Genomic DNA, 25,978 nt, shown 5'->3' with positions numbered 1-25,978 from the left:
ATGGGTTACTTTGGCAGTCTGGTAAAGCCAATAGACTCTTTTTTTCTAAGAAAACTTTTAAATGCATAGAATAAAATATGAAGAATCTCAAAGGAAAACAACTATAATCGCAACCTCAGCATCATCTTCCACTGTTTATTCACACTCACTCCATATTTGATCCACTGTAAAATCTTGTTTCTATCTTCACACCATCACAAACATACATTCTTTTTCTCTCCACTCATACAGGTACAACCTTTAGGCCTCACCATCTCTCAAATGGACTATTTGCAATAACCTAATTAATTAGTCTCCCTGCCTCAAATCTCTCCTCATTCCATTTACCCTCCACCTAGCTTCCAAAGTGATTTTTCCAATGTGTAGATGTGACCTTATCAGCTTAAAACATTTTTTAATGTTAAGTTTTTATATTTTTTCCAAATTACATGTAAAAACAATGTTTAACTTTCATTTTTTAAAATTTTGAGTTCCAGATTCTTTCCCTCCTTCCCCTTAACCCCTCGCTGAGATGGCAAGTAATTATAGATTATCGATTATACATGTGCAGTCATGTGAAGCATTTCCACCTTAGTTACATAGTAAAAGAATACAGAGATATAAACATTTATTGTTGGTTTTTTTGCAGGGCAATGATGGTTAAGTGACCTGCCCAGGGTCACACAGCTAGTAAGTGTCAAGTGTGTGAGGCCATATTTGAACTCAGGTCCTCCTGAATCCAAGGCCAGTGCTTTATTTACTGCGCCGCTTAGCTGCCCCCAGATATACACATTATAGCACAACAGTATTCCATCATAATCATATACCATTTTCCCAAAATGATGGGCATTCCCTCAATTTCCAATTCTTTGCCACTAGAAAAAATGGTGCTACAAACATTTTTTTGTACAAACTGACCATTTTCCTTTTCCTCTGATCTCTTTGGGATACAGACCTAAAAGTGGTATTTTCTGGGTCAAAGGCTATGTAGTTTTACAGTCCTTTGTGCATAATCTCAAATTGCTCTCTAAAATGGTTGGCCCAGTTCACAACAATTTTTCCACATCTCCTCCAACATCTGTCATATTAGCTAATCTGATAGGTATGGGATGGTATCTCAGAGTTGTTTAAATGAGCATTTCTCTAATCAAGTGATTTGGAAGATTTTTATATGACTATGTGGTTTTTATTTCATCTGAAAACTTTGACCATTTATCAACTGGGGCATTTCATGCTTCCCTAATTTGCTGATCTTATCACCCTTTATGTCTAAATATCTTATACCCATCCTGAACTTATCTTGGTATTCAGTGTAAGATGTTGGGCTATACCCTAGTTTCTGCTAAACTGCTTTCCAGTTTTCCCAGTAGTTTTTGAGTTAATGTACGAGAAGCTTGGATCTTTGTGTTTATCAAACACTAGACTACTATGGTTATTTATTATTGTGTATTTATTCCACTGATCCATCACTCTATCTAGTAGCCATTACCATATTGTTCTAATGATTACCCCTTTATAATACAGTTTGAGATCTGGCACTGGTAGACCACCTTCTTTTTTTTTTTTTTTTCCCCCACCAATTCCCTTGAGATTCTTGACCTTTTATTCTCCTAAATGAATTATATTACTACATCTAGCTCTATAAAATACTTTGGTAGTTTGGTATGGCACTGAATAAGTAAATTAACTTAAGTAGAATTGTCATTTTAATTATATTGGCTTGGCCTAACCACAAACAATATTTGTCCAGTTGTTTAGATATTGCTTTTTGTGCGAAGTATTTTATAACTGATGTTGTTCCTAGGTTTGTCTTGGCAGGTTTACTCCCACATATTTCATGTTTAGTTATTTTAAATGAAATCTCTTACTGCTGGGTTTTGTTGGTAATATACAGAAAAGCTGATGATTTATGTGGATTTGTTAATTATTTCAACTAGTTTTTTGTTAATTTTCTAGGATTCTTTAAGCATACCATCCTATCACCTGGAAACAGTGATAGCTTTGCTTCTTCATTGCCTAGTCTAATTCCTTCAGCTTCTTGGCTAACATTTTTTGTATGATATTGAATAATAGTTGTGATAACAGACATCCTTGCTTCACCTGATTTGTTGGGAAGGCTTCTAGTTTATCTCTTTTAACTGGATCTATTTTTGCTTTTTTGGTCTGAGATCATGATTGTTACCCCTGCCTTTTTTGTTTAACTTCAGCTGAAACAATAGATTCTGTTCTAGCCTCTTACCATGTCTCTTTCTCTGCTTCAAGTATGTTTCTTGTAAACAACTCAGTGTCAGATGCTGGTTTTAAATTCACTTTGCTATCTGTCTGTTGTAATCCTAGCTCCTTTGCTCTTCAGAATATCACATTCCTAGCCCTTCAACCCTTTAGGTAGAAGCTGCTAAATCTTGTGTTATCCTCACTCTGGTTCCATATAGGTGAATTTTTTTTGGGGGGGGCTGTTTTCATTTTGGGTTCTCTTTCAGGAGGTGATAAGTGGATTCTTTCAATATCTATTTTACCCTTTGATTTTAGGATAACAGAGCAGTTTAATTTGGTAATTTCTTTAAATATGTCTAGGCTTTTTTTTTATCATGGCTTTCAGACAGTCCAAAAATTCTTAGATTATCTCTCCTTAATCTATTTGTTAGGTCGGTCATTTTTTCGAAGAGATATTTCACATTTTCTTCTATTTCTTCATTCTTTTGATTTTTGTTTTATTGTTTGTACATGTCTCATGGAGTCATTGGCTTCCACTTGCTGAATTCTAATTTTGTAGGAATTATTCTTCAGTGAGCTTTTGTCCTTTTTCCCATTTAATAATTTTTTCTTTTTAAGGAGTTCTCTTCAGTAGATTTGTGTGCCTATTAATCAAGCTGTTGACTCTTTTAATGATTTTCTTGCATCTCTCTCATTTATTTTCCTATTTTTAACTGTACCTCTCTTAGTTGATATTTAAAATCTTTTTTGAGCTCTTCCATGGCCTGAGACCAGTTCATTTTTTTTTTTTTGAGGCATTGAATGTAGCTGCTTTGATTTGTCTTTTTTAAAGATTTGTGTCTTGATCTTCTCCATCACCACAGTAACTTTCTACAGTCAGGTTATTTTTGTTCTTTGCTCATTTTTCCAGCCTATTTCTTGACTTCTACCTTCATATTCAAGTTGGGCTCTGCTCCTGGGACACTATCCCAAGGTTCAGGTTTTTGTGAAGCTATTAGGGGGCTGTGTGTGTGTACAATTCCACTCCTTTTAAGGTGGTGTGATTTAAAGAGAGGTTTGGACATTATTCTCCTGGCCTGTCCTTGGTCTATAAGTGACCATAAGGACTCTTCCACCATGGAAATGTGACAAGTCCCAGCTTCTCTGGGAAGACAAGCATGCTAGTGCTCCTCTTCTCCCTGTGGCTGCAAAGTGGAACTTCAACAGAGTCCTACACCTAATTCCAGCAAAGGGTCCCCTGTGATATCCTTTTGATCATTTGTCTGACCCCTCTGATCACTTTCTGTTGTCTAAGAACTCCAGAAGCTGCCACCTCCAATGCACATACACCTAAATCTTGCTGCTGGCCTGTACTGGCAGTGTTTGTCTCAAGCCAGTGAGACCTTTTCTGACAACTTTCTAAACTGTCTTGAGCTGGAAAATTATTTTAACCCTGACCTTTTGTTGATTCTGCCACTCCAGAATTCATTTTGGGGTGTTATTTTTAAGTTATTTATAGGGAAATCTTGAGAGCGCAGGTGAATCCCCAGCTTTTAAAAAAACACATCATCTTAGCTCTGCCTCCCCACTAGTTCATCCCTCACTTTCTTAATAAACTCCAGAGACTACCTATTACCTTCAAAGGAGAGAGACAGAGAGGAGAGAGAGACAGAGACAGAGAGACCCTTCTGTTTGGTATTTAAAACTCTTCATAACATAGTCCCTTCCTCCTTTTCCAGTGTTCTTATATAATTTTTGTCCCCTGAACCCTCTCCTACTTGAAGTTCCTCTAACATGTCATTCCATGGTCTGACTCTGTACCTGTGCAATGGCTATTCCTCATGCTTGGAATGCCCTTACTTCTGCCAGTTAGTTTCTGACTTCCTTAAAATCTCAGTTCAAATTTAGAAGAGGGCTTTCTTGGTCCCCCTGTTCTTCTTTCAATTACATTCATCTTTTCTGTATTAATTTTCTATGTGTTAACTTCTCCATTAAAATGTGGGCAGCTAGGTGGCACAGTGGATAGAGCACTGGTTCTGAAGTTGGGAGGACAGGAGTTCAAATCTGACCTCAGACAGTTACAAGCTGTGTGACCCTGGGCAAGTCACTTAACCCCAATTGCTTTAAACATCTGGGGCCATTTCCAGTCATCCTGATCTGTATCTTACCACTGGCTCTGGAGGAGAAAGTGAGGTTGGTGACTGCACAGTCCTGTCTCACTTAAACTCAATTCACTGCAAGTCATGCCATTACCCTGATGTCACAGTCCTCTTCAAGAATGAGGGACAAACAGGGGCAGCTAGGTGGTACAGTGGATAGAACACTGATTCTGAAGTTGGGGGGAGGACAGGAGCTCAAATCTGACCTCAGACACTTACTAGCTGTGTGACCTTGGGCAAGGCACTTAACCATCATTGCCCCACAAAAAAATTAAATTAAAAAAAAGTATGAGGGACAAACAACAACACATTAGAAGTGATGCTGGGGGGGGGGGGGGGCAGCTAGATGGTGCAGTGGCAAAGCATCGGCCCTGGATTCAGGAGTACCTGAGTTCAAATCCGGCCTCAGACACTTGACACTTACTAGCTGTGTGACCCTGAGCAAGTCACTTAACCCTCACTGCCCTGAAAAAAAAAAAAAGTGATGCTGGTGGGGCAGCTAGGTGGCGCAGTGGATAAGGCACCAGCCCTGGATTCAGGAGTACCTGAGTTCAAATCTGACCTCAGACACTTGACCACTTAACTAGCTGTATGGCCCTGGGCAAGTCACTTAACCCCAATTGCCCTGCAAAAAAAAAAAAAAAAAAGAAGTGATGCTGGTGACTTTTTGCCTTTCTTTGTAGATCCATTGCTTAGCAGAGTACTCTGGCACAAAGTAAGGGCTTAATAAATCTTTCTTGGTTGCGTGGAGTCCCAGAGAGAAAGACCTTTTATTTCCCTTTCTAGACATAAGTGATTTCACCACAAAACAGGTTTCACCATCTAATTCTTGGTATGTGGGAAATATTCTATCCATATCAGAGAAAAACAATTCACCCTGTTCTATGTGCAAAGTCAACCACCAGCATGAAATAAGTTCTTTGCTCTATTTGTAAGACTGGCCATCAACAAATGCAAGATGTTGTTCTTAGAGTATAAAATCTTGCTAAATGTTCTGTTGGGGGTGGGTGATGGGTGGATAGAGGATTGCATCATTTCATTCTCTGTAGTAACCTATTTCTGAATGAACATTCCTCTGACCTAAACCCTAGAAATGTAATCTGTGCTTTCTGCCCTTACATTTGGTAACTGATTGAACATGTATATTGTATATACATTTATGTGTGTACATGTTACACATGCTGCTTCCTCCAAAGAATGTAATCCTCCGCCCCCCCACACACACAATTGGGGTTAAGAGGACTTGGCCTAGGGTCACACAGCTAGTAAGTGTTAATGTCCTGAGGCCAGATTTGAACTCAGGTACTCCTGACTCCAGGGTCAGTGCTCTATCCACTGCGCCACCTGGCTGCCCCAGAATGTAATCTTCTTGAGGGCAGGGACTGAGTTTTTTCTTTGTATCTCCAGTGACCAATGGAGTACGTACAGTAAAGGAACATACTGACTGATCCTTTCCATAAATATCTCTGAATAAAAACTGATTATACTCATTGCTTCTATCCTTTTCCTTACTGGTTCACATTTGTCCTTCTCACATGCCTGAAAGATATTAGATTTCATATCTACCTCTCAGAAACTCCATGTTCCTTTAAGTCAAATGCTACATCGTCATCCAGATCATATTAATTTACAAAAAGCAGGATTTCAATAAATGCTAGCTGAAATGAAAGGAAGCTGAGTAAAGAAAACAATAAGCATCCAAGAAAATAATGACAAATATATGGAAAGCAGCATGGTGGGAAAGCAAGAGAATTAGATTTGGAGTCAAAGGGACTAGGTTTAATTTCAAGTTCTATTACTTAGTACCTGTGTGACCTTGAGCAAGTCTCTTAACTTCCCTGGAACTCAGTTTCCTCATCTGTAAAAGAAAGGAGTTGGGCTAGATGATCTATGCTATGATCCACATTCAGCAGCTTCATAGATAGCTCCTTAGCTTTCTTGCCATGGGGCAATGGTTAGATGTTTATGTCTGTAGAAATTTACTCAGAGTGGAATGGATTCTTCTTTGCAGGATTACCTTTACTTGGATATTGTGCTGAGACTAGAATGTTCTCAGCATTGATCTGGAGAGGCTATATCCCAATATAGTTACCATAACAGAAGCTTAGAACCTCAAATTGTTTCACTTGGTGTTCATTGGGGATTTTTGCAAATAAAAAGGAAGCTTCATGCTTCTAAAGTTGCTTTCCAGAATGATTAGACTAGCTCACCAGATACTTCAGGGTCAGGAAAGGCTTTGTAGTGCTCAAAATGATCATGGGAATCCTCTCTTAATTATACTCCAACCAAGTAAGAGCCCGAAAGGAGTTCAAAGATAACAAAGAAAGAGGAAAAGGACCCAAATGTACAAAAATATTTATAGTAGCTCTGTGGTAGCAAAGAATTGGAAATCCAGGGGCCCCGTTCATTGGTGAATGGCTGAACAAGTTATGTTGTGGGAATGTGATGGAATTGTGGTGTAAGAAATGATAAAGGGGACGGTTTCAAAACAACCTGGGAAGACTTTTATGAAGGACAAAAGTGAACAGAACCAGGAGAACAATTTATACAATAACCATAGTAAAGACAAACAACTTTAAAAGACCTTAACAATTTTGATCAATGCAAAGGAAGCCAAGTCAATTCCAGAAGACTAATGGTAAAACAGGTGAGAGAAAAACATTTGGGTAGTGTGGCTACTGAAGGAATACATGAGCTTCTCCCAATTTTCCAAATGGAACTGAGAAAATTGAGCACCATAAAAAAAAAGAATTTAGATACTTTCTCTCTTTTTTTTCTTCTTCATTTTACATGAATAGTTCTAGGGAAGGGAAAAGTTTATGCTGGGAAATATAGGTTATATAAAAATAAATATAAACATTTTTAAAAACAGCGATTCTATTTCTTAACAAGGATTAATCCACACAAGAATGTCTTAAAAACTACATTTCTCAACCTAACTTAGCTTTTGCTCCTGTATAGCTCAGTAAATTTTCATCTTGATTCTTAGAATAATTACTTGACATCTCTCTCACTAAAGAAATTAAGATATTAAATTCGGGGCAGCTAGGTAGTACAGTGGATAGAGCACAGGCCCTGGATTCAGGAGGACCTGAGTTCAAATCCGACCTCAGACACTTAACACTTACTAGATGTGTGATCCTGGGCAAGTCACTTAACCCCAACTGCCTCACCAAAAAAAACCCCCCAAACACTATAAGATATTAAATTCAGAATTCTAAAGTCTACTCTGTTCTAATAGATCCACTCAGATTCAATTCCTATTTTTATTCCTAAATTCAATCTTTACTTTTCCACATCTCAAAAGGCAAACACAAATTACTACTCCAGGATTACTAGCAATTGTCTAGTCCTCAATTCATTTCCTCTCTCATACCTGTCTGCTGTTCGGTCCCGCATTCTGTCCCTTCTTCGCTGTTTCTCTCTCTTCTTTTTTACTTCATCATCTTCATCACCCTTATCCCCTGCAACAGAGAAACACATTTCAAGTCAATCTGAATAGAAATAAAGACAAACTAAGCATTGAAGACCTTGTTATGTAAAGAAATTCTGTCACTTATTCCCTGATTTGTTTAACGGTTTGGAAAGACAGATTCTCCTTCTCTAATAGCAGGGTTAAGAACTTTGGTACCACGGAACTTTCAAGGCTTGGTCTCCTCTGGGATTCTGATGAGAAATGCGGTGTTTCCCAAGGGAAACTAAATCATAAAGATGCTACAACATTAGGGCCTGCCTAGGCTTCTCTCCGGAACCCTCCCCAAACATGTGGTGTCTTCCAGCTATTAACAACATGCCTCCAAAACCTTGTTCATTTCTCTTTCTCCCTTCATTTCCTCTTTCCCTATGCTAACTTCTCTTGCTTCTCTTGCTTTTCAAATCTAACAATATTTCAGTTTTCCAGACCTAAAATCTATAAACTGTATTTCCTTTAAAAAACAATTAAAAGAAAGCCAAATTTCCTTGGAGATAAGAAGAGAGTTGCTTCAAAGCCTCAAGGAGGTTACCTGTTTTATGCACCATCTCCCCCACCCCCAGTCAGGCCTCATCTATTCTTCTAATTGATCTCAGCCTGAACTATAGCAGCTTGGGCAATATTTGCTGGCCCAACAAGTGTCTTCCTCCATTCACGGAAGTTATGCATCTATAACTTATCCAGGGTCAGACGTGTCAGGGGGTAGGGAAGAGCAATCCTAGAAATGAGAGATGGAAAAGACCAACAGGTGCTCCAGTCCATCCCCTGGGGCCAGTGCAGGAAGCCCCCTCTAAGAAAGGTATAGCCCAATGCCCCAGCATTGGGGAGTCAAGGAGCTTAGCTCACATAAGCTAGTGACAGGGATAAGGGAAGACCCTGAAGACCAGGATCTCACAAAGAGGGCTAGGGAAAGGGACAGGAGACTGGAAAAAGGATCAATAAGCATCTGAACTGTAACCCCTACCCCTGATGCCAGTCACGAGACTGTCCCACGAAGATGGCGACCGGCGTGCGCTGCTCAGAAGCCTCTCAAAAGGGCGTGGGATTTTTGGCAAGAGGTCACTGCCTGAAACTATTACTGCTGTTAAATAGCAAAGTCATTCCGGGTACCAGGACCTGTGCGCAATAAACATTTCACCTTCGCTTTAGCATAGACCCCACTGCAAGAGCTGTTTAGTGCTCTGTATGGTCCCATGCTATAGACATAACCTCTTCAATAAACATGGATGGAAGAATCTCAGAAGGGTCAGCTAAGCCCTGAAAATATAAGAGAAGGAAAGTCTTAAGGGAGGATCCTGCACAGAAACAGGTTCATATGAGTGGAGGGTCAAGAAGGAATCAACCTTTGGTCTTCCAAGGTGTGTTCATATAGAGAGGGCCTAGAGAGAAAGTAGAAAGAAAGGGGTGTTTGGAAAGACCTCCACCAGCTCCAAGCTCCAGTTTTCTATTCCCCTCTGAAGGGTCCACTGCTTAGTGTGGTCTTACAGTTTAAGTTGAAATCTCTTCAGTGCCACTTCCCCACAGTGGGGCTGATGAAAACTACCAGCCAGTTAGTAGTCTCTTGTGACCCCAAGGCTAGGCCCTCCTTGGCTCCCAGGAGGAAAACGTGGGAGAAGTCAATGGGACAGATGGAAAGGACTTGATCCAAGTCCACTTGCCCTCCCCAAAGCCCTTGCTTGGGCAGGTATTTCCCGCCACAGCCACTAAACACAAAGGAAAGGGATAGAGACCCCTATACTGTAGCTCAACACATTGCACCAAAGGCAGTAAAAATGGAAATCAAATTCAAATCAGCAACCAAGGAAATAACAGACTGAATGAAGCTCAGGAAAAAAAAAAAAATAGTTCAGGGAACCTGCATTGGCCAAGGGGGAAAACAGACTGGATGGGATAGATTGAACCTCTTCTCTCTCTGATTTCTGTGATTTCCCCTGTCACTCCTAAGAAAAATCATTTCAGACAAGCTGAGGTAGGCTCTCTTTTTCTACCGCCCTATGAGAAACTTGCTCCGATATCAATTGTTGGAACAAATGAAACTGTTTCTAGTAGGTGTCACATCAAAGACATCTGAGCAAAGCCTTTGTGTGATCCCCTTACCCTCACAGCCTTGCCCAAGCAACTGTAACCCTTCCTGTGTCCCATTTCACAGATCATCAGTTCCATACCAGACCCAATACTTGCATCCCAACCCCTCTCCTAGCTACCACTGAACCCCACTAGAAGAGAGAGGGAGCTGGAGAGTACAGGGGGGTGGGGGAGGGGCGGGGTGGTGGTGGTGGTGCAGAGCTAACATACAGAGAAGCTCTAAGAGCAGGAAGATGCTGGGTAACTCCTACCTCTCCTCCTTCCTTCTTCATCCAATTCCTCATCCTGAAAAAGATACAAAGTTTGAAAATGACACAGTGTCTTTAGACAGCCACTCCCTACAGAGAAGAAGACTCTCAGACCTGTTAGCCTACTCCTTCTTCCAGGATTCTTACCTCAAACTTTCACATCTCCATAAAATAACTTAAGGGATCTTGGCATTTGCTAAATTTTAATACAATAATTCAGCAAATGCACAATACAGGTTTAGGGTTTTTAATGGGGCCATGGATAGTATGGCTCAATTCCAAATAGGGCTTTGGGGAAAATGAGGGAATACAGAAAGTGGTAATTAAATGAAGAGCCCTCGTACTAGTTCTGATGCTCATTGGTTAAAGTAACATCCATAAACTAACTCTCATAAGTGATTAAAGAACAAGAGTTTGAGCTAGAAAGAACACTTAGTTCAATGCCCTCATTTTAACGATGAACAAACTCAACATCCATAGAGAGGTGATTTACTTAAGGTAATATACAAGTAACAAGTAGCACAGCCAGGAATATGGAACTTAAAAAAAAAAACTCAAAACAACAACAAAAACCACACCTTCCTTCAGAGATCTACAGGCTCAATAAGCAGGCAGATATGTCAAAAGAGTTCCCATAGTGGATTTCCTGAGGGAGAATCTAACCTCTCATTGATCATTCTTCACTCATAATTTGAACATATCCAGTAACAATGCTCTACACACACACACACACACACACACACACACACACACACACACACACACACACACACATATGTGCGCACACCCCTTCACACACACACACCTCTTGTTGAGAATGCTGCCAGATCTAAACAACTTAATGCAAACATCTTCCAGTACCAACAGGTCTTTGGCCTGAAGCATCAGTTACCAGCCCAGTAACACTGGGGCAGGAACTCATTCCATATGATAAAGCTGCTACTGAAACTAAGATTGTTATAATGTTAAAAGGGAACTTCAGATAGTATTTAGTTGTCTATGCCCCAAAGAGATAAAAGAAATTGGACCCATATGTACAAAAATATTTAGAGCAGCTCTTTTCTTAGTGGCCAAGAACTGGAAACTAAGGAGTACCCTACAATTGGGGAGTGGTCTCTCTATGTGAAGGAATGCTATTGTGCTATAACAAATGATGAAAGGGGTGGTTTTAGAAAAATCTGGGATAACATTTACAAACTGATACAAAGTGAAGTGAGCAGAACCAGGAAAACAATTATACAATAACAATTTCATACTAACAACTCCGAAAGATTGGAACTCCTCATGACAAAACATACTATCTCCTTTAGACAGAGAGGTGATGGACTCAAGAGTAAAGGTGAAAGCATACTGTTTTTGAACATGATGTGGGAATTTGTTTTGACTATTCGTATTTTTAATGTTTTTTTTTTTTTTTGCTTTCTCAACAGGTGATGAAGCAAGAAGGTAAAAAAGTGAGAATTCAGAACTGAAAATAAAACTGAATTAAATTTAAAATACTATGTAGTATAGCCATCTCATTTTATAGATAAAGTAACTGCGGCCCAAAGAGAAGTGTTTCCTTCAACATTAGAAAGTCGGTTAGTAGAGGAACTGGGACTAAAACACAGATTTTCTGGCTCCAAATCTAAGGCTTTTTCTACTGCACAGCACCTAGACTACAGAATTATTGGTAAGTTGGATAATATACCCACATAACTTTTTTTTTTTTTGGCGGGGCAATGGGGGTTAAGTGACTTGCCCAGGGTCACACAGCTAATAAGTGTCAAGTGTCTGAGGCCGGATTTGAACTTAGGTACTCCTGAATCCAGGGCTGGTGCTTTATCCACTGTGCCACCTTGCTGCCCCGCCCCCCCATAACTATATTTTTAAAATGGGCATTTCTAATTTTATAACAAAGGCTTGAGGATAGATGGAAAAAAGATCCCATCACAGGTCTGAATCTCATCAATAAATATCAAGATCAAATGCACACTCATTGATCCAATCAAGAGTTTTGCATAAGAACAGAATAGCAGTTGACTGGTGCTCCAGGGATCAGTAAGAAGATGAAAACCACTACAGAGAAGAACTTGTTGGCCTAAGGATTTTCAATGGGCAGAACATATAAGAGGCTAAGAAAATTATATCATCTTTCAAATATCAGCTAATGGATGTTACCACCATCATTGGAAAGAGATCTTTTAGTACTTGGAAATTATTTTCATTTAACATATAAGACGCCCAAGTTAAATGATTTGATATGGGTCCAACAGTAAGCCACAGAGTAAGGAAAAGAACCCAAGAATGTTGACTTTTAGTTGAGTGCTCATGATCCTTGTTTTGCTCAAGGTTTGGGGAATTTAGAATCCAGGATATCTGACAGAAAGCCAGGATGTATGTACCAAGGTAAATATCACTTAAGGATTTCAAAGAGCTGCATGCTGACAAATGAAGCCACTAAATTAGGTCTAGATACAAAAGAAATTCAACAAACAATCTAAGAAGACTAGTTCTTTATGTTAATATCATAGAAAGGCAATGACCATAAACATAATAGCTGCAGAAGAGAAAGACAAAGGTACCAATTAGTAAATCTATAGAGATCTACAGTTCTGGACCTAAAAGAAATAAAAACGTAGGCAAGTAAGTATATTAGTGAAAAAAGAAAATATAATTCTGTCACACTGATATTAATGCTTGATACCTAATGCATTATTCCTTCAACAGTTTCTTTCTGAAGAACTAGGGAAATTTTGTAGCACAGTAATGACTCCTATAATCTTGAAAAGAATGTTTAGGATCTATCCAGTCTGCAAGGTTGGATTAAATCCACTCATGGATTTATTTCTGTTAAAAAGTCCATAGAAAGAGGAACAAAATGAAGTCTACACCAATAGCTATTTCTTTCTCTTTTTGAAAGTCAAGTAACTAAGAAAAATTGGAAGATAGAGGTAAGACAGAAGATCTATAAAGATCACTTACACCCCTGTTGCCTTCATCTTCCAACTGGTAATCACCATCTCCACCATCTGCCAGACACAAAGAAGAGAGTCAACACGGAGTCAAGAGTTTTAGTTCTTTCCAACCAAACACTGCATTCTGCTTTGCTTTCATATGCTCCCTATCCAATAACAAGTGGTAATTCTCCTAGTCACACAGTCAAAGAAGGTGCACACAAATATATATTAAATAGAACAAAATAGCCTTGGGCTTCAAAGATTATGCTAGCAGAAAATAAGTTTTGGTAGTTATTATCAGACTAAAGGCTTTAAGGATAAGCTTGGTGGCAGGCTATGCAACAGCAGCCAAGTTAAGTCTGGGATGACTCATGACCAGAAGGCCAATCATAGAATGACTATTTTTTGGTGATGGCACTACACTTTTACAAAGATGCAAATGAGTTGCAATCTATGGTGGAGGGAGTACTCACACCAACAAAATCATGGAATTCTGGAGTACTAACAAAAACAGTAGGACTAGTTGAACTAGAGACAGAGTGTAAGGCTCTTGCCAAAGAGGAGAAAGCTGAATCTTCAGAGGGGGAAGCAGATCCTTGTCTTCCAAGAAATGATGCAGATTCCTAAGTGCTATCAACTGAGAGAACATTCAGGAAGAATCTGAAAAGGAGACCAGAAGTGGTGACTGGTGAATGCTTTCTAAGCAGTCCTCAATGAGTCAAGAACACACTACCAAAGTCGGTTATGTGGTGTGAAGCCAGCAGGTGAAAGAGATTCTCTGAGGTTGGTCAAACCCATGACTACAACTCCGAATGAGCCTAAATGATGCTACCAAAATGGCAGGAAGCCTCATGAATGAGTTCAAAGAATTAGTAAAGAAACAGAAAACTTAAGGAGAGGGATAATATTTTCATCTTTTCCACCAATCAAAGCCAAGGGCTTCAAAACAGAAAGGCAGCTCGAAGAAGCAACAGCTAGTGAAAATGACCGTATCTGAGCATGGGATCTGGATATCTGGACCACTGGTTAAAATATAAGAATGATGGGCTCCTGGAATGCACCATCTAATAAGGTAAGAATGTATTTGCCGAAAGAATATGAAACAAAGTAGATGCCTATCAGATGGCAGATAGGTGGTGCAGTGGGTAGAGAATTTCAAATCTGGCCTTAGGCACTTACTGGATGTGAGAAATGAACAAGTCACTTAACCTTTATCTGCCTCAGTTTCCTTAACTGTAAAATGGGGATAACAGCACCTAATTCACAGGGTTGATGTGAGGATAAAATGAGATATATGAGAAATGCTTAGCACACAGTACCTGGCACATGGTAGGCTCTCTACATATGCTTATTCCCTAACATCTTCCCATCAAATGGGGAATAGCTAAACAAACTGTGGCATGCAAATGTAATAGATTATCCCTGGGCCATACAAAACAATGTCTATGAAGAATTCTGAGAAACATGGGAAGACTTTTAGCTAATGTGGAGTGAAGTCCTGAGAAATATACATGACTATAAGAATGGAAATAATGTCAAAACCCCAAAGTGAACAAAAACTCTATAAATAAAATGACCAATGAACTCCTCTCCCTTTTATATATGTAGAACATATATATTTTTAAATTTTCTTTTTTATTCCCTTTACAAGGGATAGCTGGCAGTGGGGTGGGGAAATATTTTGAAATGAAGGTGCTACCATAACAAAAGATAAGAATGTAAACTTGCCTAGAGTCTTGCAAATGGAAGCACTAAAAGGAGGGGATGGTGGTAAAAAATATCTGTGTGTGTGTGTGTGTGTGTGTGTGTGTATAAAATATATAGTATAGCTATAACTTAAGGATATCAGGAGAAGAGAAAAAATAGTTTTCAAAATAACTTTTAACTATAAGAAATCATATGAAAGGGTGCACCTTCCTGCTACACTGAATCCTCCTCTCAATGGAACTTCAGCGTCCAACCAGGAGTCGTGTTTACTAATAAGAGTTCATAAGGGGGGGAAAAAAAGTTCCATATGTCTAGTAGGCTGCACTTACACATTGACTTACCAGCTGAGTTGCACCCACCCCTCCTTCTACTGTTCAGTTCTAGCTCTGTGAACAGTATGATCAGATAAATGCTACCATTGCTTCTGGAAAGGGTATGTCAGTAGATTACCTGATGGCTCCATTCACCATCACTGTGACTTCATCCTTCCCTATATGTTTTCTCCTCCCCACCCTTTCTTTAATCCCAAACACCTAGTACAGTACCTAACACACAACATAAATGGTTAATAAATTATTTTTTTCATTTGTTTAATTTACTGATTAGAAAAATGCAAAATAATTCTAAGGCTTCACACCTCACACTCAGCAAAGTGGGAAAGATGACAAAAGATGGGAGTAGTCAGTCTCTCAAGGGTTGGAGAAACATGGGCAAACTCTAATGCATTGTTGATGGAGTTGTGAATTACTCCAACCATTACAGAAAATAATTTTGAACTGTAAGAAGAGAATAATTTAAATGTCTGTAACATTTTAACCCAGAGATCCTATTGCTGGGCATATGCCCAAAGAAGGTCTCTCTGATCCTGATGCTCTTTAATAAATACCTAAACACTTAAATACTCTTGCTAAAGCTTATAATTTATTGGCAACCACTCATTAGATTTTAGATAGTATAGCTAGAATTTTAGCCCCTTACAATTCAAGACTATACTTGTATAGCTATGCAAAAAATCACACAATAAAAACTATAGAGCTTATGGGGGAAATGGGGCTGGGGACACAACACTCAAACTTGGTCCTGGGAAAGCCACTGCAGCCTTAACACAAGGATGTCCCACTTTGGAAACTGGATCACTGACAAAGCTAGCCACTGCCTCATGAGGCACATGGGTGGCATCCCTCTGTGTCTTGGAAAGGAAGATCTTGAAACAGTTCCCTGATTAAAGTGGTGCACTGAAAACCATCTCTGTCTGTGCTTTTCCCTCAGCAGGATGCTCAGGGATAGCAGGGGTCAAACTTGCATCTGTTAAGGTTTCCCTGTATTCCCTTCTGTTTTGTGTCTGCCTTTCCAGGTTCCCACTTCTCATTCTCCCAAGTGTTACATCCCTCACCCCCTCCAGTAGCTCTCACCTAATCCTGGGTCAAGGAAGAGGACCACTACACATTTCCCCGAGTTGGTACCAGACTTCTCTTCTTCCCACAGGCCTCCCCTCCTCCCATCAGGAGAGGTCACTTCCCACCCTGATGCATGCCCTACCTCTGTGTGCATCACTGGTGCAGTTTTCCTTGATGAAACATCTCACATAAGCACATGTAAAAATCATGCTCTGCTCAAACTGTTCCCTAATATATCAATTGCAAAGCAGAACTATACTATAGAGGCACCCTGGTGTTCAAAGGAAAGTAGTATCTAGTGCTGCAGATATATAGAAAAAAGGGGAAAAAAACAAAGAAAAAAAAACAAAGAAAAAAGGGCAGTTGCTAACAAAGCCAAATGCAGACATTTTAATTTTTCCCATGATCTTTTGAGGAGCTCTTGGTCTATCTGGTCATCAGTTCTGGCATGAGGTTTAAGAAAGCTCAGTACAAAGAGAAACCAATAAATTACACTGGTGACCCCAGCAAACGAAATGCCAAAGTAATGATAATGAATACTCCCCAAGCATGATTTCTGTATGGACATTTGGGGTTTTTTTGCTTTACTTTGTTTTGTTTTGTTTTGTTTTGTTTTGCAGGGCAATGGGGTTTAAGTGACTTGCCCAGGATCACACAGCTAGTAAGTGTCAAGTGTCTGAGGCTGGATTTAAACTCAGGTACTCCTGAATCCAGGGCCAGTGCTTTATCCACTGTGCCACCTAGCTGCCCCCTTGTATGGACATTTGTGAAAACTGCTGAGAATTTAACCTCAAAAGGTTTCATGTTTCCTGGACAAGTACTATTTTCTCTATATTACAAATGAAAGCAAAGTAAAGAATGTACTAAACAAAAAATAAGGCAAGAAACTGACCTGTCATTTCTTTCATATCAGGAACCACCTCTAGGAAAGCAGGCAATTTATGCTATTAGAGAGATACTGAAAGAACCAAAAGGCAAAGTGGTAGTGCTCAGACCGGAATGCCCTGGGGCCCTGAACCTCAAAGGTTGAGGTGTGCTTAAGGCCTGGAGGCAGAGCTCAGGGAAGGAACTCAGGCAACAAGCAAGACCAAGCTAAGGACTGAACAACCAGCCCAACCACAAGCGCGACCAAGGGAAGAGCCTGACTGACCCTGGCACAATCTCACAATTCCAGAACTGAGGCAACATCAACCAGCATAAAAATTTATCATAAATCTAGAGATGTCCCCAAAACTAGCCTAGGAAGAGACAACTGTCTGCAGGAATTGGATGCAGAGACTCAAAGGGAAAAATGGGTTTTCCACAAGACTACATGAATACCTAAAAGAAATGAAGAGATAAAAAGAATTCAATGCTCTGTAGGACAAAATTGGAAGGCAAATAAATAGTAAAATGGATTCCCTGAAAACTAGAATAAACCAAACAGAAATTACTATTTCTGTAAACCAGCAAGAAACATTAGAACATAATCTAAAAATTACAAAGAAAATGCAGGCAGATATTAAAAAGAAAAAATTGATCTGAAAAGCTGGTCAAAGAGAGCTATTTAAGAATCATCAAACTCAGGGCAGCTAGGTGGCACAGTAGAAAAAGCACCGGCCCTGGATTCAGGAGTACCTGGGTTCAAATCTGGCCTCTGACACTTGACACTTACTAGCTGTGTGACCCTGGGCAAGTCACTTAACCCCCATTGCCCCGCAAAAAAAAAAAAAAAAAAAAGAAGAATCATCATCAGACTCTCTGAAAACCTTAAGTTCTTGAAAACCCTGGGAACAATAATTCAAGGAATCATCAATAAAACTGCCTATCTATTAGAAATGGGCAGAGTAAAAATAGGAAAAAAACATGTAATCATCTCCTGAAAGAAATGCCCCCAAAGGACAAGTCCCACTTAAAGATACTACAAGCACCCAGAAACAACGATTTTAAGCATGAAAAAATTATAGTCAGTCACATATAATACCTGGTAGTTTCTATACACAAGACATCATGGAAAACAATTTTCCAAAAGGCAAAGCTAAGTATAACCATATGGGGGAAAAAAGGGGAGCTCCCCCCCACATTTTAACGGAAAAGAGGAATGTCAAGTACCTCTGATGAAAAGAACAAAGATGAGTAAGAATCTGGAAATACAACATGAGTGTATGTGTAAATTTATTTGAGCAATTGGAAGAAGCTGTACGATGATATAGTGCTAACATTCTAATAGGAGAGAAAGAAGCGTTCCTTTAATCAATAAACATTTATTAAGCACCCACTGTGTGTGCCAGACAAAAATTTACTATTTTCAAAAGAATAGTTCTGGGGAATGGACTGATTGTGTACTGAGGATTACAGGAACAGAAAAAGAAGGGAGAATAAAAGGAATATACTAGAACAAAAGAGGAAGAAGAGGGTAGAATTGACTACTTTTCATAACTGGAATGTGTAAAGAGAAGTAAGGTGGGGGGGGGGGGGCAAGAGGGACCAAGTATCAGTTGAACCTAACTCTTAGTTGAAACAGACAAAAGAAGGTTGAAAACACACACACACACACACACACACACACACACACACACACACACACACACACACACTTTGCCATAGAAATAAATAAAACTTAATGGGAAAGAAGTGAGGCTAGAGGCTATGGAATTAAGAGGAAATATGATGCCAGGAATGCTATAATTCCAAGAAAAACAAACACTGTAAACCTCAAGATGAGTGTGGTGGGGGAAACGTGATGGCTTAAAACCTTTAAAGAAAGAGAAAAGAACCAGAATCTAATGAGGCTCCCCTCAACTAGGGTTAGGCTGATCCAACAGCAGCAAAGGAATATAGTGAAAGAGATATTTCAGAAAACTTTTAGTATGACTGATGTCACATCAAGTGAGCAGAACCAAAATTATTTATACAAAAGACTATATAACATCATAAAGTAAAACAGCTTTGAAAGACAAGAACTCTGAAAGAAGCAAAGAACTCTGACCAATCACATCTCCAGAAGACCCATGATTATATTAAGACCCCTACCTCCACCCCCACCCGGGTCAAACTCCTGATAGAGAAGGGAGTGACACTGGGTAATGGAAAAAAGACCTGGCCAATGAGTGGTAAATTTTGCTTGACTATGTTTATTTGTTACAAGTGTTATTTTTTTCCCCATCTCAGTTTTCAATTGGGAGGGAGGGTTAGGCTGGCTACTAGTAATACTGATGCCAAAAAGAGGGCCAGTGAAACATATTTTTAATGTACAGAAGAGAACAGAAGGAAGTTTAGAAGCAAGTAGATAAGCAGGATAAATTTGAAAGTAATATGTGGAATTTATTATATACTTTTTTTTAAAAGTAAGCTCTATGAAACAGATTAATGGTTTCATATACAGTCTTCATTTTGTATTTTGCTGTGTTTGGATAAATGCTTATTTGGGGAGTGTTTAATTTCAAAATTTTTAAATGCTTTTAAAGAAATTAAATCAACTTACCATTATCTGAATCATCTCCTTCACTATCTGTTCGGGCCTGCTTGTAGTCTGGCTCTTCACCACTTTGGGACTGCTTACGTTTTTTGCTTATGCCATCTTGTCCAGAGTGATTAAACCCCCTTCTTCTGGACTAAAAACATAAATAAATTTAAATGGTACTGTTCAACTAACCAATAAAACCAATCAAAGAAAAAAAATGAAGCAAGAAACTGGGATCATAATTGAAAAGGAAAACCAAAGCCTAATCAACAATCAATTAATTGGTATTAAGAAGCATAGAACGCACCCGGTCTCTCATTCTGTTCCGTGACCTGCCACATCCATAAGTATGTTGCCAAACCTGTTCATTCCTTGCATGCCCATCATGCCATAATCAGGGACCACAGCTTGTGAGAACAGAGAAGGCAGTCTGTTGGGCAGGGTCCTCCCATTCCCCTTCCACCCATATAGTTCAACTCATTCCAGCGAGCAGACAAAACGCTCTGTGCTTGAGGATGGCATGAAGTGATCATTGCGCATATAAGTGTTGGGATGACCCCGATCCCGGAACTGATTCTGACACTTTTCCTGAACAATGCCCATAAAGAGACGCTCGGCTTGTGAGACAGGTCTTGGTGGTCATCATACTGACTTCAAAGCCATCACTCTGATCAGAGCCTGAGGTCATAGTCATAATTGTAGCTTGAGCGGTAGAGATTGTGATCAGTCATTGGGAGCCCTGGAGTGTAGGAGTCGAAAGACTCAAATCTGAAAGAAACTGAAGAATAAGCACAGAGCCAGGTCAATAACTATCCTGCTAAACAAACTGCTCAGAGAAAAATGAAAGCTGGTCTCATCATGGCACACACACCAACATCCCAACACAAAGCATGAGCCAAATATGCACTGGCCCCTTTCCAAAAGGACTGCTTTCATTAGGCCTTGTTTGTGTCTAGTTAAGAGCTCAACAAAAAAAGATTTTTCCTTCATAAAATAAATCACACCTATGAGCCAAAATGCTTGAAACATACAGGCAGCACTCCCAAACCTCACCCCCAACATACTCGATTTGTTAGTTTCTTCAATTGACAGGTGCAGAAGCAGGTGGTATTCCTCTCTGTTTGATTTCAGTGACAGTGGGTTTAGTGTACAGTGGAAACATATGAATTCAGTAAATTCAGGATCCAGAACTAAGAGTTTTAGATGTAGATTAGGTCGCTGCCAAAAGCTAAGCCACATCAAGAGTTAACAAATCTTTAACATAGACCTGCTTAAGATGCCTATACCCTGTCAGGTGTTTTTACTTCATTTACTCCAAACTGAAAAGGGACTCAAGAAGCAGAAAACTGTTTGGGGGAATAATGGACCCTCTCATTCCCAAAAGGGAATACAAACGCCCAGTTTCCATACTGATGCAACTGGTACGAGCTAGCACTTGGTGCTGGTCCTTAAACAAGAAAGCCTGTAATCACCTCTCCTGGTCTTCCATGCCCTCCCCACTGCCGCCGGCCCCGCCCCTGCTTCCTTCCTTCGACATCATGTCCAAGCGTTGGTTGATCTTGGCAATGAGAGAATCAGAATTATCAGTGATAGTCTCTGTCCCATAGGTGGCAATCTGCATGGTAGCACTCCCATCTCCAAGGCTTGTACCGTCTGTCTTGGGAGCCTCCCAGGAGGCTGTGCTGTAGTTATATGTAGCCCCAGGAGTAACACCAGTGTTCTGGGCACCATAATAATTGTAACCTTCATAGCCTAATGGAAAAAGAGAGCAGCAGAATGAAAGCTCAATAACCAGGAAGCTGGTCTTTGCTTCAAATAGATGAATTGGGCTTGGTAAGGGGAGTGGGTGGGGTGGGTGAAACAGGTATAATTCAACAGAAGCCAGACCTGAGATGTAAGAGAATGGCCTGGCAGCCAAGTTCTAGAGAGTTCTTGTTCAGCATTAAGTGACTCGAGAACTATTACTCATTCTATGAGGCCTAGAGGAGCAGTATAGTAAGGAACAATTACAAAGGAGCTGACTCAGGAAAGATTCTTGGGAGCTAGGAATAACCCTAGGCATTCCTGGAACTGGCCTCTAACAGTGTTTCTTCTCATTTTTTAGCCTCTTTAGTAGCCATGGGAAAGATTCCCTTCCAAGATAATCTGGCTACATGTATGTTACAATGTTTCCCAGACAGCTAACTTTTCCAAAAGGGCTATCTTCAAGTTTTTGATGTTATCCTAAAAAAAATTTTTTTAAATCAAAGCTAAGAAAACATAGTAAAAAAAAATTGCTACTTGAAATTTTCCCTATTTCCCTCTGTTTTCTGAGGTCCTGAGGACCACCTATACTTGAGGAGACCTCCAAGGACCAAAGCAAGGAAGAACTCCCAATCAAATCATTAGAATTCAGCTTATATACCCATCATTCAATGGGACAGTGGCAGAAGCACTAAGCATGGAGGTTTCCTTTTATATTGTTGTACTTAAAAGGCAGAGCCACAGCAGACAGAATCATCCCACGATGTGGGTTGGCTCAAAGACCTAGTTAGTGAGATACAGTGGTAAAAACACTAGATTTAGGTGGCGCAGTGGATAAAGCACTGGCCCTGGATTCAGGAGTTCCTGAGTTCAAATCTGGCCTCAGACACTTGACACTTACTGGCTGGCGTGTGACCCTGGCAAGTCACTAACCCCCATTGCCCACAAAAAAAAAAAAAAAAAAGAGAAGAACACTAAATTTAGAATCAGAGTACCTTAGTTTAAATATTAGCTCTTTAAGAAAGTAGGCAAAATATAACACGAACCTGTTTTCTGATCAACAAAGGGAAAGAGGTAGTATATATCTTAGCTTCTTAAATTGTGGGTTGTGACCCCATATGGGGTCCCATAACTGAATGTGAGGGTTGTGAAGAATTTGGCAACTGTAAAAGGTTATACATACCCATTTTATATACCTACATACTCAGGGTCACATAAAAATTTCTCGGGTGAAAAGGGGTTGCAAGTGGGAAAAGTTTAAGAAGCTCTGATATATATGATCCCCAAGGTCACTTCATTTCTCAATCTATGATCCTATGAACTACATTAGCACATGATTCTTTCCTGTGACCCAGACCCCAAACCCAGCTAGCAGCAACTAGCAAGATCAAACTAAAGTTTAAAAACTCGGGGCAGCTAGGTGGCACAGTGGATAAAACACCAGCCCTGAATTCAGGAGTACCTGAGTTCAAATCCGGCCTCAGACACTTGACACTTACTAGCTATGTGACCCTGGGCAAGTCACAACCCCCAATGCCCCGCAAAAATCCCCCCAAACCAAAAGTCAACCAAAAAAAAAAAAACCTTAACCCCCAGAGACATAAGCATAAGTACATACCTTGCCAGTTGGCTGCACTGGTCCCATATGCACCTTAAAGGAAGTGGGGGAAAAAATACACAAAACCTTTGTTTTTAGATATCAGAAAATGGCAGATATCAGAAATACATTTTACAGAACAATTACATATATCCATTTTATTTTCACAAAAGAAATGGTAGTAACAGCATCCAGGTCCAGGTGTCAGAAGCTCCTAATTAGCAATAGCGCTTCAGGGCAAAAAAGAATGTCACCATGTCATTTACTGAAGCTAGAAAAGACATGTAGAAATTTTAACTAAACTTCTCATAAAACCAGCAGGAATACCAAAAAGCTTAGCAAGGTTGAGCCAATATTTTAGGTTACTTCTCAACTCCTCCAGGCAGTTGGACAGACCGAAGGCTCACAAATAGAGCAAATAAACAACGGCCATTTTTCGACCCCCAAAAAAGAGTAGCTTACATTAAGTATTATTTTTTATTTTTGGAGAAGATTGAAGAAATCACTTCCCTAACTTAGGAGAAAGAATGTTACAAAGCACTGAAGACACTAGGCACATGAAAGACTTTTTGAAACACCATCTTATCAAATTCAGCTACTAAAATCGGACCAAGGAAAAAGTGAAAATGCCACCAAACAATATTAAAGTTAATATATAGCACACTATTCAAGAAAATGAAGTATTCTTCATTCTCTCCAAGAGAAGAAGTATTATATGAAAAGTTAAAAACAAGCTACCTGCAACACATAGCACTAGGAATGAATGTCATTCCTCTCAGAAAAAAAAAAAACTTTCTAACAGATAGAAGCTATATTTATTGGCTAAGCATCTGGCCAAGCAATTAAAATGGTTTCCAGACCAAAACTGTATCTGTCAAAAAAATTAAACAAACACACCAACCACAAAAAACATAGTCTCAACAAAGCAGAAAAACTCACCCTGAGTGTTAGGAGCTCCAGTGCTCCAAGCCCCATAACCTGTAAGGAAAAAGACATAAAGTTAAGGACCTTTTTGTCCAAAGGAGGGTAAAAAAATTATTTGGGATTATGAAGCCTCTAAAAAGACTTTATAAGGGGCGGCTAGGTGGCGCAGTGGATAAAGCACCGACCCTGGAGTCAGGAGTACCTGAGTTCAAATCCGGCCTCAGACACTTGACACTTACTAGCTGTGTGACCCTGGGCAAGTAACTTAACCCCCATTGCCCCGCAAAGGAAAAAAAAAAAAGACTTTATAACACACAATAGGGCTTGGTAATGTTTGATGAATGAAAAAATTAAAGTGTTATCATGGGCACCTTTTTTTCTACCCATTAGCTAAGAGCTGCTCAACTGAAAGTATAAGACTGTGATTTATGAGTCTGAAGCACTTAATGGGAGGGCTCAGACATATAAGGGTAGCCTACAGAAGGAGGGAGTTTAAAGGAAACAAAAGATCACAAATAGGACTCTCAGAAATCTAGAAATCATGTCAAAAGGAAAATGAGAGATTTCAAAATCCCAGTTGAAATAATTTCTGATTCCAGAAAAAGGAAAGAAAAATCCTTTTCTCTCCTTTCCTACAACACAGGGCCCTCTGTTACAAGAATCTAGAACTGCTATACAGGCAGTCTTGGCATTCAGACTAATTCTGAAGGAATGATCCATCCACAGGAATAGCTACAACTCCATAAGATAATACCCTCTTCCCACAGCTATTCCCAGACCTGCTACCAGGGCTTTGGAGAAAGAACTCCATGTCTGGGCTATCAAAATTATATGGGGGACGGCTAGGTGGCACAGTGGATAGAGCACTGGCCTTAGAGTCGGGAGTACCTGAGTTCAAATCCGGTCTCAGACACTTAACACTTACTAGCTGTGTGACCCTGGGCAAGTCACTTAACCCCAATTGCCTCACTAAAACAAAAAACAAAAAACTATATGGGTCACCCACCTCAAAAGTAGCCCTGGATTCAATGAGTTCAACTTGCAGACTAACAAGCATTTTTAACATTGTTTCTAAGGAACAAAACATTATTAGCTGTGCATTACTAGTTCTAAACCAACCATCATTTATACAACAGCAATGATAAACTGGGAACTGCCTGTACCTGCCTCTCCATAGCAGGCCCTTTTATCAGACTGATCCCTTATGAGATTATATTACCACTGAGGTTAAAGGAACACTGTGGTCTACCTCCCACAGTAACCAGCAGAATCACAGAATGTCCAAGTCCCTACCTACCTCAAAGACCACTGAATCCATAGTCCTATGTATAAATGAAAAAGAATCCTTCTAAAAGACATCTGACCAGTGAGCCTCCAATCTCCAATGAAAGACCTACAGTGATGGAAACTCACTACCTCTCCAGAGAAGGATGCTACAGTTGCTAGGCCTACAGTTGAAACACTGAAACGTTTGCCCATTACACCCACTTCTGCCAAGTAGGATCAAACAACCAATGAAAGTCCTTCCTTGAAGACAACCAACTTGTCCCTCCAAGTCTTCTCCAGGCTGAGTTCTTTTATATGGCATGGTCTCCACCCCCTTTACCATCCTGGCTGGCAAACACTAAACATTCTCCAGCTGGTCTGTCTTTCCTCAAAGCACCTAGAATTAAACCTCTAACACAGATATTCTGACACAATCAAATTACAGTAAAATCCTCATCACATGTCATCTGGGGTACTGCAACAGCTTTCTCATCAGTCTCTCATCCGTTCTTTCCCTTTTATAATTCCTCCTCCCAAGAGATGACAAATTAATTTTCCTAAAGCACAGACTGATTATGTCACCCCCCTGCTCAAGAAGCTTAAGTATATCTACTCATGTATAAAACTTTGTTTTTTAAACCATTTTTAAAATCTGTTATTGAAAGTCCTTTACAACTGGACTCCAGTCTATCTTTCTTTCTGGGCTGATTACACATTATTCCTACTTCATTCCTGTCTCTCTGAAAGCATGAAATTCCTGGCAGGAAACATTAGAGTGGTAGTTACATAGAGTCAAGAGATGAGGCCATAAGAAGTGTGGCACAAGC

General features: G+C 39.8%; 1 protein-coding gene across 1 annotated transcript in view; it reads right to left on the bottom strand.

Moving 5' to 3' along the window:
* AKAP8 (A-kinase anchoring protein 8) overlaps positions 1-25,978 on the bottom strand; it is a 45,198-nt gene that overhangs the window by 10,391 nt on the left and 8,829 nt on the right. The window contains 13 exon segments of the mRNA XM_043990422.1: positions 7,708-7,795; positions 10,140-10,173; positions 13,101-13,147; positions 19,643-19,772; positions 19,929-19,972; positions 19,975-20,049; positions 20,052-20,136; positions 20,138-20,206; positions 20,208-20,301; positions 20,303-20,398; positions 21,094-21,373; positions 22,983-23,015; positions 23,901-23,939. Of these exon segments, the coding sequence (XP_043846357.1) occupies positions 7,708-7,795; positions 10,140-10,173; positions 13,101-13,147; positions 19,643-19,772; positions 19,929-19,972; positions 19,975-20,049; positions 20,052-20,136; positions 20,138-20,206; positions 20,208-20,301; positions 20,303-20,398; positions 21,094-21,373; positions 22,983-23,015; positions 23,901-23,939 (1,114 nt within the window).

This window comes from Dromiciops gliroides, chromosome 1 (genome assembly GCF_019393635.1).
Source record: "Dromiciops gliroides isolate mDroGli1 chromosome 1, mDroGli1.pri, whole genome shotgun sequence".
Lineage (NCBI taxonomy): Eukaryota > Metazoa > Chordata > Mammalia > Microbiotheria > Microbiotheriidae > Dromiciops > Dromiciops gliroides.
The sequence above is the reverse complement of the archived record's forward strand: the minus strand, read 5'-3'. Positions and strand labels throughout refer to the sequence as shown.